At 38.6% G+C, this 15,376-nt stretch overlaps 1 protein-coding gene across 1 annotated transcript in view; it reads left to right on the forward strand.

The window, feature by feature from the left end:
- Window positions 1–15,376, forward strand: part of LOC143878514 (uncharacterized) — a 38,253-nt gene that overhangs the window by 16,433 nt on the left and 6,444 nt on the right. The window contains exon 3 of the mRNA XM_077380789.1: window positions 14,556–14,685. Coding sequence (XP_077236904.1) covers window positions 14,556–14,685 — 130 coding nt within the window. The remainder of the gene's footprint in view (window positions 1–14,555; window positions 14,686–15,376) is intronic.

Raw genomic sequence — 15,376 nt, forward strand, 5'->3', positions numbered from 1 at the left:
ATCAATGGTTCATATTTTCTTCACAGAACCCAGAAAGATTCTTGTTGGATCAATGACCTAGAATCGTCTAACCAAGGTAATCTCAGTGGCATTTGGTCGGACTTATGATTGCCATTTGAATCAATGGATCTGACCGCGTAAACAAGACAGGAGGAGGGCCCAACACGTGTCTTTTGTGAAGGAAAGTAGAAGTGACTTTCTTCTAAGGGTTTTTCATAGTTTATTGCTTTTTCTTAAATCAGAACACATCTCTTTGAAAAAGCATTCTTTTCAAATTAATTTGGACAGTCATGCCCCAATGAGAATCCATGTGGCAAGTGATTGGGTCCGTTGATCTGGTCGGCCACAACAGATCTGGTCCATTGCTGCTAGTTCGACGTCATCAGATGATTATAGACCCCTGATCAATGGTGCCAAGCATCTTCGATCGAATAAAACCACACACATGGTGCAATAGTCAATGATCCAAAGGATGCGTATCAGCTACTGAAATCTTATGAGGGGATTATGGGGAACTTCTTGGCAAAAATCTTTTAGAGAGAAAAAGGGGTTAGGAGATTAGAGTGAGGAAGTAGGCTTTAAAGAAATAGTGCCTCTTGCACTGGTAGTAGAGAAAGCAGCTGAGATAAGGAGACCAGTTCTTCCTTTAAAGTCCTTTATTGCGATCTAAGATGGATCACAGCCGAGAAGTACCACTAGTAGGCACTTTCTGTGCCCTGCCTTTTCCTTTGTGATTAGATAGTTATACAAGTTTTTAAACACTGGTTGGGAACATATCTAGATCCACTTTGTGGTGATAATGTCAAACCTTGTTTGATTGTTGAATATGAAAGAGAAAGAAAAGAAAGTAGAGCGACGCACAACCATAAGAGAAGCTCACAAAATAATTGAAGGTGATCAAATCACCGTGATAACTTGTCTTCTTTCCTAATTAAGTAAAAGACAATTAAATAAAAGCACTTACGTTATGCACATAAGCCAAAGGGATGAGAGGTAAATCAATTTAATTCGCTTATATAAGGAGAGACCAATGTTACCGGGGTCGCCGACCCGAAACGTGGGTCGTTTGCGACCCAGATCACCAAAACTGGTGACCCGCGGGAAAGGGAGAGATGCATAGAGAGATGGAAAACTTCAGTGGACTAGGAAAAGAGAGTTGCATGATAGTTTATTAGTTTGTTCATGTTTTTATGTTTTTATTTTGCTTTCATTTAAGATTGAGAATACAATATACGTTGGTACTTAATTTACTGATATTTGGAGATCTTCCAATTTTATATATTATGGATTGGTTTGGAATTGGAATTTGCATTTTGAATATATATGAATGGCATACACGAGACTTATGGTTTTGTTTATTAAATGTTTGTAGTGTGGACTATAGAATGATATTCTTGTAAAATTTTATGAAATTATATATATAGAGTACCAGAGCGACCTATATTGCTCTCCAAATCGACCGGCGAATCGAAATAGCGAACCTTCTTAGCCTACCCTCATCGTACCGCGTACCGGGCTACCATCGTACCGTGTTCTAGGTAACCTTGGGAAAGACGACATAAGTCTTACTGATGCAGCACCGTGAAGGAAATAGAAGAAAGGGGAGAGAAATAGACGAAAGGGGATAGAAGAAGAAGAAGAGAATAGAAGGAGAAGAATAGAAGAAGAATAGGGGAAGGAGAAGAAGAATAAGAAGAGATGAAATTAGGGGAGAAGAGAAGAATGTGAGAAGAGGAGAAGAAGAAGAAAACAGTAGGGGGGAGAATCAATCTTTATTAATCATCAAAAGTTCATAATCTCTACTACATAAGGCCTATATATAGGCAATTAGAAGTCCTTAAAATAAGGAAACTGCCTAATTTAAGAATCCCTAAAAAGTAAATATTGAAATAAAATCCTAAAAACTAAAATAACATGGAAAATAAATTCCTAAACTAAATAACATGGAAATATAAATCCTAATAGGCAAATATGCCACTTATTGGCCTATTATCTGCATCATTCTCCCCCTGTTGAAAAGAACTCGCCCTTGAGTTCTAGTCCGCCTGGGCCAAATAAGAAAATAATCCAATGAAGCAGAATGAGGCGCAATCCGTCTGAGGCAATCCTGATGGCTAATACTCGAGACAGCAATGAAAGCGATCTGAAAGGCTGGCGGCGGAATATGGAAGAAAGCATCCATACAAAATCATCAAAATACACCCCTTTCGTGAGAATCAGGGAAGCTGGGAAGATGGCAATGTACTAGTCCTGGATCGGCGTGATCATCAAAACAGCTATGGGTGGTACCAATCGGGGAACATCTTCCACATAATCAACATCAACTGGTAACTCAGTAGACACAGGAGAATTTACATGGAAGTCATCCGCTATTATCTCATCAGGCTCCGTAGAATCAATGATAAAATCAGAGTCTAGGACTGAAGCTTGGGCAGTGATGTCAGGCTGATGGTCCTCATGATCAATCTGCGGAACAAGTTCATCTGTGTCGGCACAAGTCTCGGCAATCTGATCAATCAGCGTAAATATAGGGCAATCCTCTGTAATATGCTCGCGATCATCTGTCTCAGGTAATGGATCAACAGTCATGTCACTCGGCTTTGACTCAGGACGATGCTCGATCAACTTTGTCAAGGGAAAAGCCTCACATGGATCTACTACAATATCTGCCTTAGAAGTGTGAAGCTGTCTCTGCTCATGTATACAACACACTGAATTTTCAGCTATAATTTTAGCTTCGCATATATAATGGCTGTCTTCTTTTAGTCGTTCAACGAGGGCTTTGACTTTACTTTCAACATTACACAACACTCTATATTCTCGCTCACGATTCAATCTCTGTTGATTCAAATAGTCGAGCGCATAAATATTCATAAATGCATCACGAACATCCTCCCAACGACAGATTGGCTGCTCACGTCTTCTACGACGGTTCGTTTCAATGTGGCTCCATGAGCATTGGGCTTGTCGTCGCACAGTTTCTTTAGCCCAGTAGATAGTCTGGCGGTGATCATGGCCCTTGTACTCATGATATGCGTCTAGAGCATTAATCCAACGTAAACATGTATCCTCATAATATCGAAAGTGAGTGCGGCCATTCCAATAGCTTTCGTCGTACCCATCAAAATATGGAACATAGGGCGGAGCCATTGGGATCGGCGTCGAAAACTAAAATCAACCGTCTGATTTGTTTGTCATGTCAAAAGGAACACAACACCTGTTTCGGATCTCAAATCGGATGAGTGAAAGCTGATGATCGGAAGAATGGGTGCGATCAAAGGCTGAGATGGCTCCTGAAACTGTACTAAAGACTGCTGTCCGCTACTGAAAATAGGCTGGATGCGCTCTAAAAGTTGTCATGAACAACTTTTGTGTTGAGGTCGAGGGCAAATTTTGAGCAGAAATAGCCCGATCGAAGAAAGAGAAAATGTGATGGAGAGAGGAGAGAGAAAATAGAGAGAAAAAGAAACTCTATTTCTGTTTTTTTTCTTTTCTTTTTTTTTTTTTCGATTTTTTTTTCCACTCGAATTAGCACTTGACAGATATTATCTGGCAGTAGAATAATATGGGTGCCTGTGGGTAAAAATTGGAAATAATAGGAGGGGCTTAATTGGTATTTTTAAATGAGCAAGGGGTGCCCACGGGAAGAAAGGGGGGGATAAATTCACTAACTAAGGAAAGTGGTGTCCAAGGTAATAAAGGGATAGGTGGGTAAGGTTATTACTTAACTTACGTTTTTTGAAGCTTGGTGTGCAAGATACTGCTAAAGAAATAAATAGGTGTTGTACGGAAGTGGAGAGAGATAGCACTATAGCAGTAACTTTTTGCGATGGGTAACTATAGCAGTAACTTACTGTTAGGAAAATAGCCTCTTTTTTTTCTTCACTTAAGCAGGAAAATTGACCACTAGCACCGAACCTTGCTAATCCAAAAAGCAACTTTCCCTTTATCTTTACAGTAAAAAATACGGAGGATTCTTGTATACTTCAACTGCAAGAAAGTATTGGCCTTATTGCTCTTATCTATTGCTCCTATAAGGATAGTTTCCTTTATTCTCTGTCACACGCAAGATCAACTTTCTAATTTTCAGGGATGCTGAAAATGGGCAGAAAATCCTGCCTTCTCTGGCTGCTCAACGAGAGGGACGAGGGCTGCAATCCTGATTTTTTTAAAAATCTTGGATTCCTTCTCTACTATGCACATAAGCCGTGAAATAGAAAGATATTTTGGGCTGGTAAACTCAGAATTTGGGTGCTGTTATGTAGGACAAAAAAAAAGGACTCTCAGTTGAGATGGGTTTGGGAAGAGGGTTAGGGTAGATGATTAGGGTTTGGGGTTTTAGGTTAAGGAACTGGATTTTGGATGAAAAAAAGAAGAAAAAAGAGTAGGTTTTTGTTTGGATAAAATAAAAGATGGGTTTTATGGTATAATGAATGGGCTTATGTCTAAACAGTTGGAACTGTGTGGGTTGTGTCTTGGCTGAGATGGAAGGTTGTTGTGAAAGTGAAACAAAGGGAGAAAGGGTACCGATTGTTGCTAGTTTGGGATGGATTTTCACCACGAAAAGTAAGGTGCAGCGCAATAATGGTGCGGAAAACTTTGCTGAGGCGGAGATTAAACATGATCTTGGATCCTTTGCTCTGATACCAATTTGATGCAGCACCGTGAAGGAAATAGAAGAAAGGGGAGAGAAATAGACGAAAGGGGATAGAAGAAGAAGAAGAGAATAGAAGGAGAAGAATAGAAGAAGAATAGGGGAAGGAGAAGAAGAATAAGAAGAGAAGAAGAGACGAAATTAGGGGAGAAGAGAAGAATATGAGAAGAGGAGAAGAAGAAGAATATGAGCAGAGGAGAAGAAGAAGAAAACAGTAGGGGGGAGAATCAATCTTTATTAATCATCAAAAGTTCATAATCTCTACTACATAAGGCCTATAATAGGCAATTAGAAGTCCTTAAAATAAGGAAACTGCCTAATTTAAGAATCCCTAAAAAGTAAATATTGAAATAAAATTCCTAGAAACTAAAATAACATGGAAAATAAATTCCTAAACTAAATAACATGGAAATATAAATCCTAATGGGCAAATATGCCACTTATTGGCCTATTATCTGCATCACTTACTCCATGACTTATATACGCAACTAAATGGCGTATATAAGTGATTTACAAAGGCATATTTTCTGCACTTTCCTTCAAATTTCTCCATGACTTATGTACGCAACTAAATGGCATATATAAGTGATTTACAAAGGCATATTTTCTACACTCTCCTTCAAATTTGTGCACTGGGTCAGATAACATCAATTTGCAAAGTAAGAAGTCATGTGACACTCGTGACATGGCCTTCATGAAGATATCTGCCAACTGGTGGAAAGATCGAACATATGAAAGCGAGATCCATCCCTCTAAAGTAACACTAACGTATGTAGTGCTCAGAGTCACACAGTCTCATTGGATGCTGTGAACATTTGTTGGTGACTTAGAAACTACATCCTGTTTCTTGTACTTCCATGACATCAAAGAATCTTCTAGGAACACGTGTCATCCTGTAGTAGAATGACGAGTGTAAGGACACCTTGCACCGTCGGCATTGACATAGGAATCCAAATCAAGTGAAGATGATGACAGAAAGGAGGCTTCTCCTTACTGACCCTTGTAAACATTGGATTATGCGGTCCACAACCGTGAGATGAGACGTAATGAGTGTAGACAAACTGATTTACGATTTGAACTACATGAGAAATGCTAGGTCTCATCATCGTCAAATAAATCAAACTCCTTACAAGTCAACGATATATAGTTGGATTGACAATATGTGTTCCATCAAACTGTCGATACTTCATATTAATCTCAAGAGGGTTGTCCACTATCTTACTGTCTTTAAGATGTGCAAGGGATATCAAATCTTTGGTACAGTTAATCTGGCTAAAATTTTACCTACCTCCGAGCATGAACCTTTAATTCATGAAAGTACGTCAACGAGCCCAAATCTTTCATCTTGAATGTGGAGTGAAGAAAAGACTTCAGTTGATCAATGCATGACAAATCATCTCCCGAGATGATATATAGGATAGTGGTTCCTACTTTTATCGAGCATAAAGAGAGTAAAGAGAGGACTCAGATGACATCCATTGCCAACAATTGTTGTTCACTTTTGAAATTTTAACCCATTTTCTGATGCTTCCGTTAGGTCATAAAGGGGTTTTCTTACGTTTGATACTAATGAATCTTTCTTTGTTGCTTGCTTATAAGTAGATGGAATAGAATGCTTATCAATATTAACAAGCAAAGCTTGAGATGGAAAGCCAAATCAATGAGGATGAGAATGACGATTAAAACGATGTAATGAACACAAATCGTATGAATTGGAATCTTAAGGATAACGGTAAAGGATTTGGTGGCATGACTTCTTTCATTCTCTTATTTTATTAGTGATCACTGGTTTTTTTACAGGAGGGATTATGGATCTCAAAAGCAATAGGAGTAATATCATCATCAAAAGAAAGTAAGTACGAAATAATTGGAGATGAGGGGAATAAAGGATGTAATAATAAGCATTCTCTAGGAAGAAAATGTGATCCAAGATGCGCATAGTCGCATACACTGTTTACAAGATCATAGCATTTAAATCCTTTTGGCCATATCCATAGCCAACAAAAATACACTTAGTTGCACATGAAGAGAGCTTATCTTTTCTACGAGGAGGAAAGTGAACAAATAAGATTCAACCAAAAACATGGAGTAAAAGAATAATCGAGAGATTTCCTAAATTCACAATGATAATAAGACGACACCTGAGAACAGGCAATTTACTAAATGAACATTTGTAAGAGCTGCTTCACCCCAGAGGAAATGTGGTGCATTGGACTCAATAAGAAGTGCATGGAATGTTAGATTAGACATGTCCATTCTTCCTTTCAAGAACCCCATTCTATTGAGGAGTTTTAGGAAAACTCATAATATAAAGATGCTCTCCTCCTATAACAGTTGCTGAATGTTATTGAAAAGGTACTCTCCTCCTAAATCAGATCATAGGAGGATCTTAATGACCGACTGAAATTGGGTTACACCATAATAAGGGAGTGTGAAATATGTATTTGGACAATGTGGTAGCATCATCACTGGTGGGAAAAGACAATTAACTACTCTGACTAATGTAACATTTATCTCAATGAGAAGGAAATGAAACTCAAGAAGCAACAATTCTGTTTATTTATAATCAAACCAGAATGTAACAGTGATTTAATCTATCTCTATGTGGACGACCCAGATATCTATGTCATAGAGACCACAAATAATGTCCTAACTGAAAATCGACTGAAGAAAGAGAAAATAAACCGACTCGGGAGGATGTAACCCCCATATCAAATTCAAGGAAACTCACCAACGCCTACGCCTTGCCAGTATCACCTTCACCATGTGTAGGTTCTACAGATTCGCGTGTCGGGATCCGACACGGATTCGAGGTGTCAGATTCGGCAAACCCCCAAAAGTAGGATTCGGATTCGGTAATTTTAAATAAAATAAAATGTTCAAAAATTGTGTATATATATGTATACGTATACGTATACGTATATGTGTGTATATATATTCATGAAAAATTTCAGCGTAGAGGGTTGAGGCGAGTTTTGTATTAAGAGAGTCGAAGGAGGAACGGGGTCGATGCTGGAGGGTCGTGGTCCTAGGGTTTTTATTAAAAGAGTACAGGTTGTGCTTTCATATGAAAAAGTTAAGAAGAAAACACGTTTAAAGGGAAAGTATACATAATTCTCATTTTAAAAGAGACAACGATGAATCGGATTCGCCCGAAAAAAAGAAGAACAAGATTTGTGCGAGACACGGCTACAACAAGAATCTAGGTGTGTCCCACGTGAATCCATGTCCGATTCACATGTGGAGACGTGTCGACACGGATTCGGCATAGGGGGGCAAAGAATCCATGCAACATAGATTAGAAGAAAATGTCCTATGACATATAAATTGGCAAATAGATTAGGGAAAGAGAAAATATAGCTAGGAAGTAAAAATGATCTGGTGAAATAAAAATAGAGACAAAAACAAAATCAGAGATGATTAGGAGGCCACCATTAGCAATAACAATCTTTTGATGACTAGTACACCTCTAAGCAAGGTCTTAAATTTCGGTTTCCGTTTCGGTTCAAAATTTCGGTAGAAATCCTGTAAAATCATAGAAAAATATGAAAACATATGCAAATGATAGAATTAAGAATTTTTAGATGAAACTTTAGGAAAAGCTAGAATAAGCACAAACACACACTTAGAAACCATCACATAAGCAAGACAACCATCCATAATGGTTTAAAAACATGAACACCTAATTTCACATGTAATTCATGTAAATATTTTTACATAATACATGCCCCACATTTCGCATGCAATTCATATGAATATAATTATGTAATACATAGTGATATAATATGGTTGCTCCATTGTGACCTGGTGGTCAGGGGTTCGAGTCACGGAAACAGCCTCTCTGCCAAGCAGGGGCCAGGGGTGAGGCTGCGTACATATAGCCCTCCCCAGACCCCACAATGGTGGGATCCTCGTGCACTAGGCCGACCTTAATAGTGATATAGTATACCACTATTACACTTACTATTTTGGTTTATGCATTTGGGTTTTTTCTATTTCTGTTTCAGGGATTGAAACAGAAACATTTCGGTTGTTTCGTGTCAGTTTTGGTGGAAATTTAAAACCATGCCTCTAAATAGTAAAAAGATTCTTATGCACTGTAGCCATCTGATTTGCGGCACCAGATTCTAAACTCCATAATGATAAAGGAGAGAAAACTGAGGTATAACCAACAACTATAGAACGAACAACATTATGCACTGTAGCCATCTGATTTGCGGCACCAGATTCTAAACTCCATAATGATAAAGGAGAGAAAACTGAGGTATAACCAACAACTATAGAATGAACAACATTACGTAAAATGGCAGCTGCAGAGAGCTGTCGACATGGCACTAAGAAGAGCTGCTACAATGGTCTTGTGGATCATCTTCTGATTATCATCAAAAGAGGGTTGAGTCATATTCGTTTGCTCTGTTCCCGTAGAAGGTGTAGTATTCTAATATGCCTGCCGAGCTTTACCACCACCACCACCTTGTGGGGTGCCCTGAGTGCCACTACCTCCTTGAGGAAGACCTTGGGTACTATCTCCATGAGCGGTATGCTACCACCACCACCTTGCGGGGGCCCTTGAGTGCCACCACCTCCTTGAGGAGGACCTTGGGTACTATCTCCATGAGGGGTATGCTGACTTCAATGTCAACCACCCCACGAGCTGTAGGTTTTCGGAAATACTTTGTGATAATATGACCATATTGTCAACAATACTAGCAAGTTTTTCTCTTCTAAAGTTTGATGCTAGGTGTCCAAACTCCTTACACATAGCATTGGACGTTGCGCAGAATGTGGACGGTGTCTCATAAGAAGCTGCATAATCTGATTGCTTTCTTGGAGTTGCATTAACTCCCAAATGGACATCAAAAACCTGATGAAGGGATACAATATCTTCTCCAGTCCAAAGGTCCATGAACCTTGTGAAACAATCAGTTACTCCAAAAGCTTAAGCTGTTGGAGAAGGCATTATTTAATCTTTTATACTTTAACACTCCCCCTCATGTGTGGCCCCTCTTTCTTTGGTTTGGCCTACAAGTGGCACATGTGGCCCCAATTTTGGGTTTGGCCATTGCATGTGGATTTTGTTATCAAGGAGGTTTGAACCCAGGCATTTGCTCTGATACCATGTGAAACAACCAGTTACGCCAAAAGCTTAAGCTGTTGGAGAACGCGTTATTTAATCTTTTACACTTTAACAAACCTTTAGTAATAAGACCGTATATCCTTACTCCCCCATGAGTATTGAGAAAATTCATACTCAAACCTAAACAATCGTGCAAGATTGGCTCGAGGATATATTTTCTTCAGATAATCCGACATCTCTTTACTTGTTTGATACTTAACCAAGTTCGGAATCCATGTGATAACTTGTGCTTTGTTCATCTCCCTTGGAGCCATCTTTTTCTCACATAGTTTCAGTTCCGATCCATCTAACATTCCCTTCATTTATTTTTCTTCAACAAATATCCGGAAATGAAATTCCCATAGGGGCTAGTTAGACCCATCAAACCTTACTAAGATCAAGGTTTTAAATTTCGACCGAAATCCAAAATTTTGGATTTCTGTCAACACCGAAACCGAAATTGCCTATACCCGAAACGGCAACCCAAAAATCTCAATTGTTCTAATTATATAGCATTTTTCCCGAAACCCTAATCCGGGTAAAAAGAGAAAGAAAACAGTACTCTTTCATTAGATGTAGGTAGAAAAAAAAATTGGCAAGTCTATCCAAATCTATGTGATAAAAGAAAAGGAAACAATACCATTTTAATGGAAGGTCTGTGCCTGAGAGGTGAGGGTTTGAAGGTGAAAGAGAGGAGGAAAAAAGGATTAAAAAAGGGGTAATAGAAGACTAACGAAAGAGAGTTCGTGAGAAAGAAAAAGAGTCTGAGGAGATAAGTTTAGGTTATCGACAGTTGTTGCGCATAAAGGGAGACGTGGAGAGAAGGAAATGACGTTCTTCTTTTGTGGACAGCTGTACAAGGGTATTTAATGTCCAGAATGCCCTCAAAGAAAAGGAATGCATGGGTAAAGTTATTTTGAAAATGCAGCTCGGAAATTTCGGCCAAAATTTAGTACAAAATAATATATTATTTTTAATTGAGTACCTAATTTCAGCCGAAATTTTGGTTTCGGTGAGGGCCAAAACGCATACCGAAACGAAATTTAAAACCTTGACTAAGATACAATCAGACTTATCACTTATGATAGGCATAATAAATCACTCAAATTTGCACAAACCCCTTAAAACGTCTTGAAAAGGCCCAAACAAGTATGCCGAAGGAACTTCTGACATATTGTAGTGTCGTGAATCTCAAAACAGTGCACAAAAGCCTAAAAGATCGTAAATCACCCAAAATATTTGTCACATGGTGGCTTGCTCAGCGTTGCCAACCATTTCTCTAAAATAGTGGGCCCCTTAAGAACATCAATTAATAGTGCAATAATTGCTTGGCGGGACCCATTTGTTCTCTGTTTCCTATTTTCTGTTTGCTTAGGTCTATTTATATTCCCTTCTTTCTCCCAAAAAAGGGCAAAAAAAACTCTGGCTCGGGGTCTAGTATAGGAAACATGGAATCCAACCGACACCCATGTGTGTGTGTTTGAGTTGGGGAGGGAGAACATATATGGCCGCAAATTCTGCATTACATGTTACAATTTACCTTATATGATCCTTCCATTCTGGAATGGCATGAAAGAAGCTTCTTTGAGTTTCAAGATTCTTTGGGCCCATGATTACAAATTCTGATCACTACATGAAATAAATGAAAGACTATACTGCTGATTGGAAAATGATGCCAGCTGAGTTTTCATGTTATGATATTGGCGGAAGTTGGTGAAATTGTAATCCATTAAGTGCCAACCAACCAGACCGGGTATCTATGGTTTCCCATATATAAGCTGCTTTGGAGCTGTCATGGTATTTCCTTACATTTGTAAAAGTGTAAAAGTTAGCAAGTTGTCTTTGCCTTTGAATATACATATAGGAGTTGCATGGTGCTGTTTATTTGAACCTTTTTCTAATGTGCATTGAAGATGGCATATAAAGTTATGGTTCTTCATTTATTATTGAAGGCTTTTCAGCGAAGTGTGAAAGATTATGATAGTTCACCAATTTGCTTTCTAGAACTTATTTAAGCTAAAGAAAGCTACAAAAAGATTTTGACTTATACATGGAGAAGACATTGGTTGAAGATCAAGGAAGTGTATGGTGATCTGGGTGCAGTTTTCATGCGGAAGTCCAATTATGTTAAGTTTAAGTTATGCTTAAATGTACATAGAACTGTATAAAAATAATGGCAAGAAAAATGTGCAGCTTTAAGAGAGAAAATTCTATTTACATGAATTTCTAAACCATGCATTCATAAAACAACCAATATACCCTGTGACAACGTGTGGAATTTTATTCTTTCTTTGTTTTTTTTTTGCTGAGGTGATGGGAAAGGTGGAATATATTAATAAGCAACATAAATACAAAAAGGATAATGGGATGATATGGCTCCAAAGAGAAATGATTTGAAACCATGAAATTAAACCCAGGGCAGAATTTGCGCAATTTGAGACTCAACCCAGTTGACTCTTCTAGGTAGCACGTGTACCGCATCATGGGCACTTCTCTGAATGCACTTGTAGAAAGGAGTTAAATCTTTACTGAGGTCAATGTCTTCCATAGCAAAATTTGCTAATCTACATGAACCCAAGCTTGATCTCTCAACTCATACAATCACATTTGTGGACTCCACAACACCAACACCAAAGAAGAAAAACACACACCTTGAAAATGTGAAGAACGGTGATAGAACCACTCTTTGCTTCATATGAGTTCTTAATCCCAATAGATCCAGAATTTATGTTGTTAATCTCCCCCAATTCATCCCTAAACACACCCATGATATACGGGCAGGCCCATGATTCCCACTATAACTCTTGTCAAAGTTAGTCTGATTGTATTTAAGGGAGTTGGAGTCTATCTTTACCAATTTTGAAGTACCTCATGCACCTATGTGCCCCAAAACATCCACCTCTTGTGTGATCACTAGAAGACAGAAAAGTTAACCTCCACAATAAGTTCCCAAAGTGGTGTATCGATGCCTTAAAGGTACCTTTTTACCATTCAGAACCAGAATTACCTAGTACACTCGATCAGGTACCATGTTGTGAACCAGTACGCACAAACTGATTTGTAGTATGATTGATGTTAATTCACCAAACTTGCAAATTACAAGCCGGTATGAAAAGAAATTCGTTGTCCATTTTCGACCATCAACTTCCCATATTTGAGTCTTAAACTTCTTACTTCTCATATGTATTAGGATTTGGGGTGATTTGAATTGTTTTGTTAAGTATCGTGAACCAAAGAAACCTATTCCAAGCTAACTAGGTTGGTATGAAAGTAGTGAATGATGAACCCAAACCCAAACCAAATAAAACTGAGGAATCTGGTAACATAGTTCAGAACCATGGCTCGAATTAACTGTTGATAGGGATATGTATTGGTGGGGATGGAACACCCACCCCTCTGTCGTGCACGCGTAATGGGGTTAAAAAAATCGCAAATGCATCGGTGGTTACTACCGATAAGCAAAGGTGCATCAAGTTTGTGATTTGGGAGCCCAAACCAAACCAACGAAACTGCAATCAGGCAACATAGTTCAGAACCATGGCTCGAAATTTCTGCCAATAGGGATATGTATTGTTGCGATACTGCCGATAAGCAAGGTGTATCAACCGATATGATCGATACGGGGCTGATATGACCAATTTGAGGCCGATACAGGATTCTTATCGTGTCAAGTTGCACATGAATATTGTGAATTTCATTTTTTCATTTTTGATGTTATAAGGGTTTTCATGAAAATGAAGGAGATTAGGGACTGATATGAAAAGATTTCAATGTCAGGGTTAGGGTTGAGATGTAAAAGAGGGAGTGTTTTTTTTTTTTTTTTTTTTTTTGGGGGGGGGGGGGGGGGGGGGTTGGGGAAGGAAAGAGGGGGTGCTAGTAGTGGTTGTGGGTAGGAAACCCAAAAATAGGGCGTGTGGAGAGGGGCAGTACTGGTGGAGTAAAGGAGAGGGGTGTGATTGATGGTAGGGTTAGAAAGGAGAGGATAAGAATTGGATCTTTTAGGGTTTAGGGATTCTAAGGTGAGGGTTGAATGGTATGCCAGGGAGGAAAAATTGGATCTTCAACCTTGAGCTTTGATACCATGTTAGGTTTCTACATGGTGGAGTAAGTGGTGAAAGAGAAGGAGAAAAAAGAGAAGATGAGAGATAGAGAATGGCATGAAAGTAAGAAAGCAAAAGTCACGCCTCTCCTCCCACGATGTTATATATATAGTGAAGTTGCAATGCAAATGACTAAATTACCTTTAAGTGACAAGAATACATCCAACAATAGATACACTATAAGTGACAAGAAGATGTGGGTTTCATTCAAGAAACTCCTCGACTTCCTTTTTTCACTCTCTCCTCTTCTTGTTGTTCCTTTTTCTCCTCTTATTTCTTCTCTTACCTGAACCATTAACAACGACTATCTTATATAAAAGCTTATGCTAAATCAATTGCTTGTTCCAGCTTTCACTCGGTGAATCAGCCACTGGTGGTCTGTGAATCAGTATTAAAATGATTTTTCTAATGTTACATGCATTTATTGATGAGACATGAGCCTAAGATATGGGCTAAGCAAGCACGATTGTACTACTACTGCACGGAGTGCTGTGGAAACTTAAATTTGATTTCATTAAATGGACAATTGCACAAACTGAGTTATTTACCCATGTGCTAATTTGACATCCTTTTGCTATTATCAACCATTTGATGCAAACTCATGGATAAGCTGCAAAATCTTTCTAATCTTGCATGCATTTATTGGTAAGTGGTTTATATAATCTAATGCTCATACGATTTCCAGATTCCTGGTGATTTCATCTGGCATCATTTATGGTTATTATGCTGTCATACTGAAGGTCGATGAAGAAGAGTTTGGCGGTCATGGAGCACTTCTTCAAGAGGGACTCTTTGCATCCTTAACTCTCTTTCTGGTACTTTCGCACATTTTTCTCAACTTAAAAATTCCTTTTTGTTAATTTATATTAACAAGAAGATGCATCGGCATGTATTTCATTACACAATTATCAGGCGCTGTTAGGTCTAAGTAGATTATGCAATGTCTGTCAGGTTATATCATTATTGTTGAGAAAAGAGAAAAGTGAGTTAGGGCTGTCTCCCCCTCACTAGTTTATTTATATGCTAAAGAGAAGAGTACAATTATTGAAATACCCATAGGCTTATTCTAAGACTCCCCCTCAAGCTGGAATGTATAAGTTATACATTCCTAACTTGTTACAAATGTCACTCAACTTTGCTTTACTCAATGGTTTTGTGAACATATCGGTTAACTATTCTGCGGAATGAGTGAATGCAGTAAATATTTCTCCTTTCTGAATTCTCTGACGAATGAAATGGTAGTCGACCTCGATATGTTTCGTCCGCTCATGAAAGACTGGATTTGTCGCAATATAGATGGCAGCCCTGTTGTCACAATACAACTGTGAAGGCGAAGGAAACCTAAAACCGATCTCAAACAGGAGTGACCTTAACCAATGATCTCTGTACTAGTATGAGCCATTGCTCTGTATTCTGCCTCAGCACTTGACTTTGCAATGACGTCCTGCTTTTTACTTTTCCATGAGACCAGATTGCCTCCACAAAGCTACAGTACCCAGTAGTTGA

Source organism: Tasmannia lanceolata, unplaced genomic scaffold (assembly GCF_043159265.1).
Source record: "Tasmannia lanceolata isolate RefF3 unplaced genomic scaffold, GAP_Taslan_0.1 ptg000006l, whole genome shotgun sequence".
Classification (NCBI taxonomy): domain Eukaryota; kingdom Viridiplantae; phylum Streptophyta; class Magnoliopsida; order Canellales; family Winteraceae; genus Tasmannia; species Tasmannia lanceolata.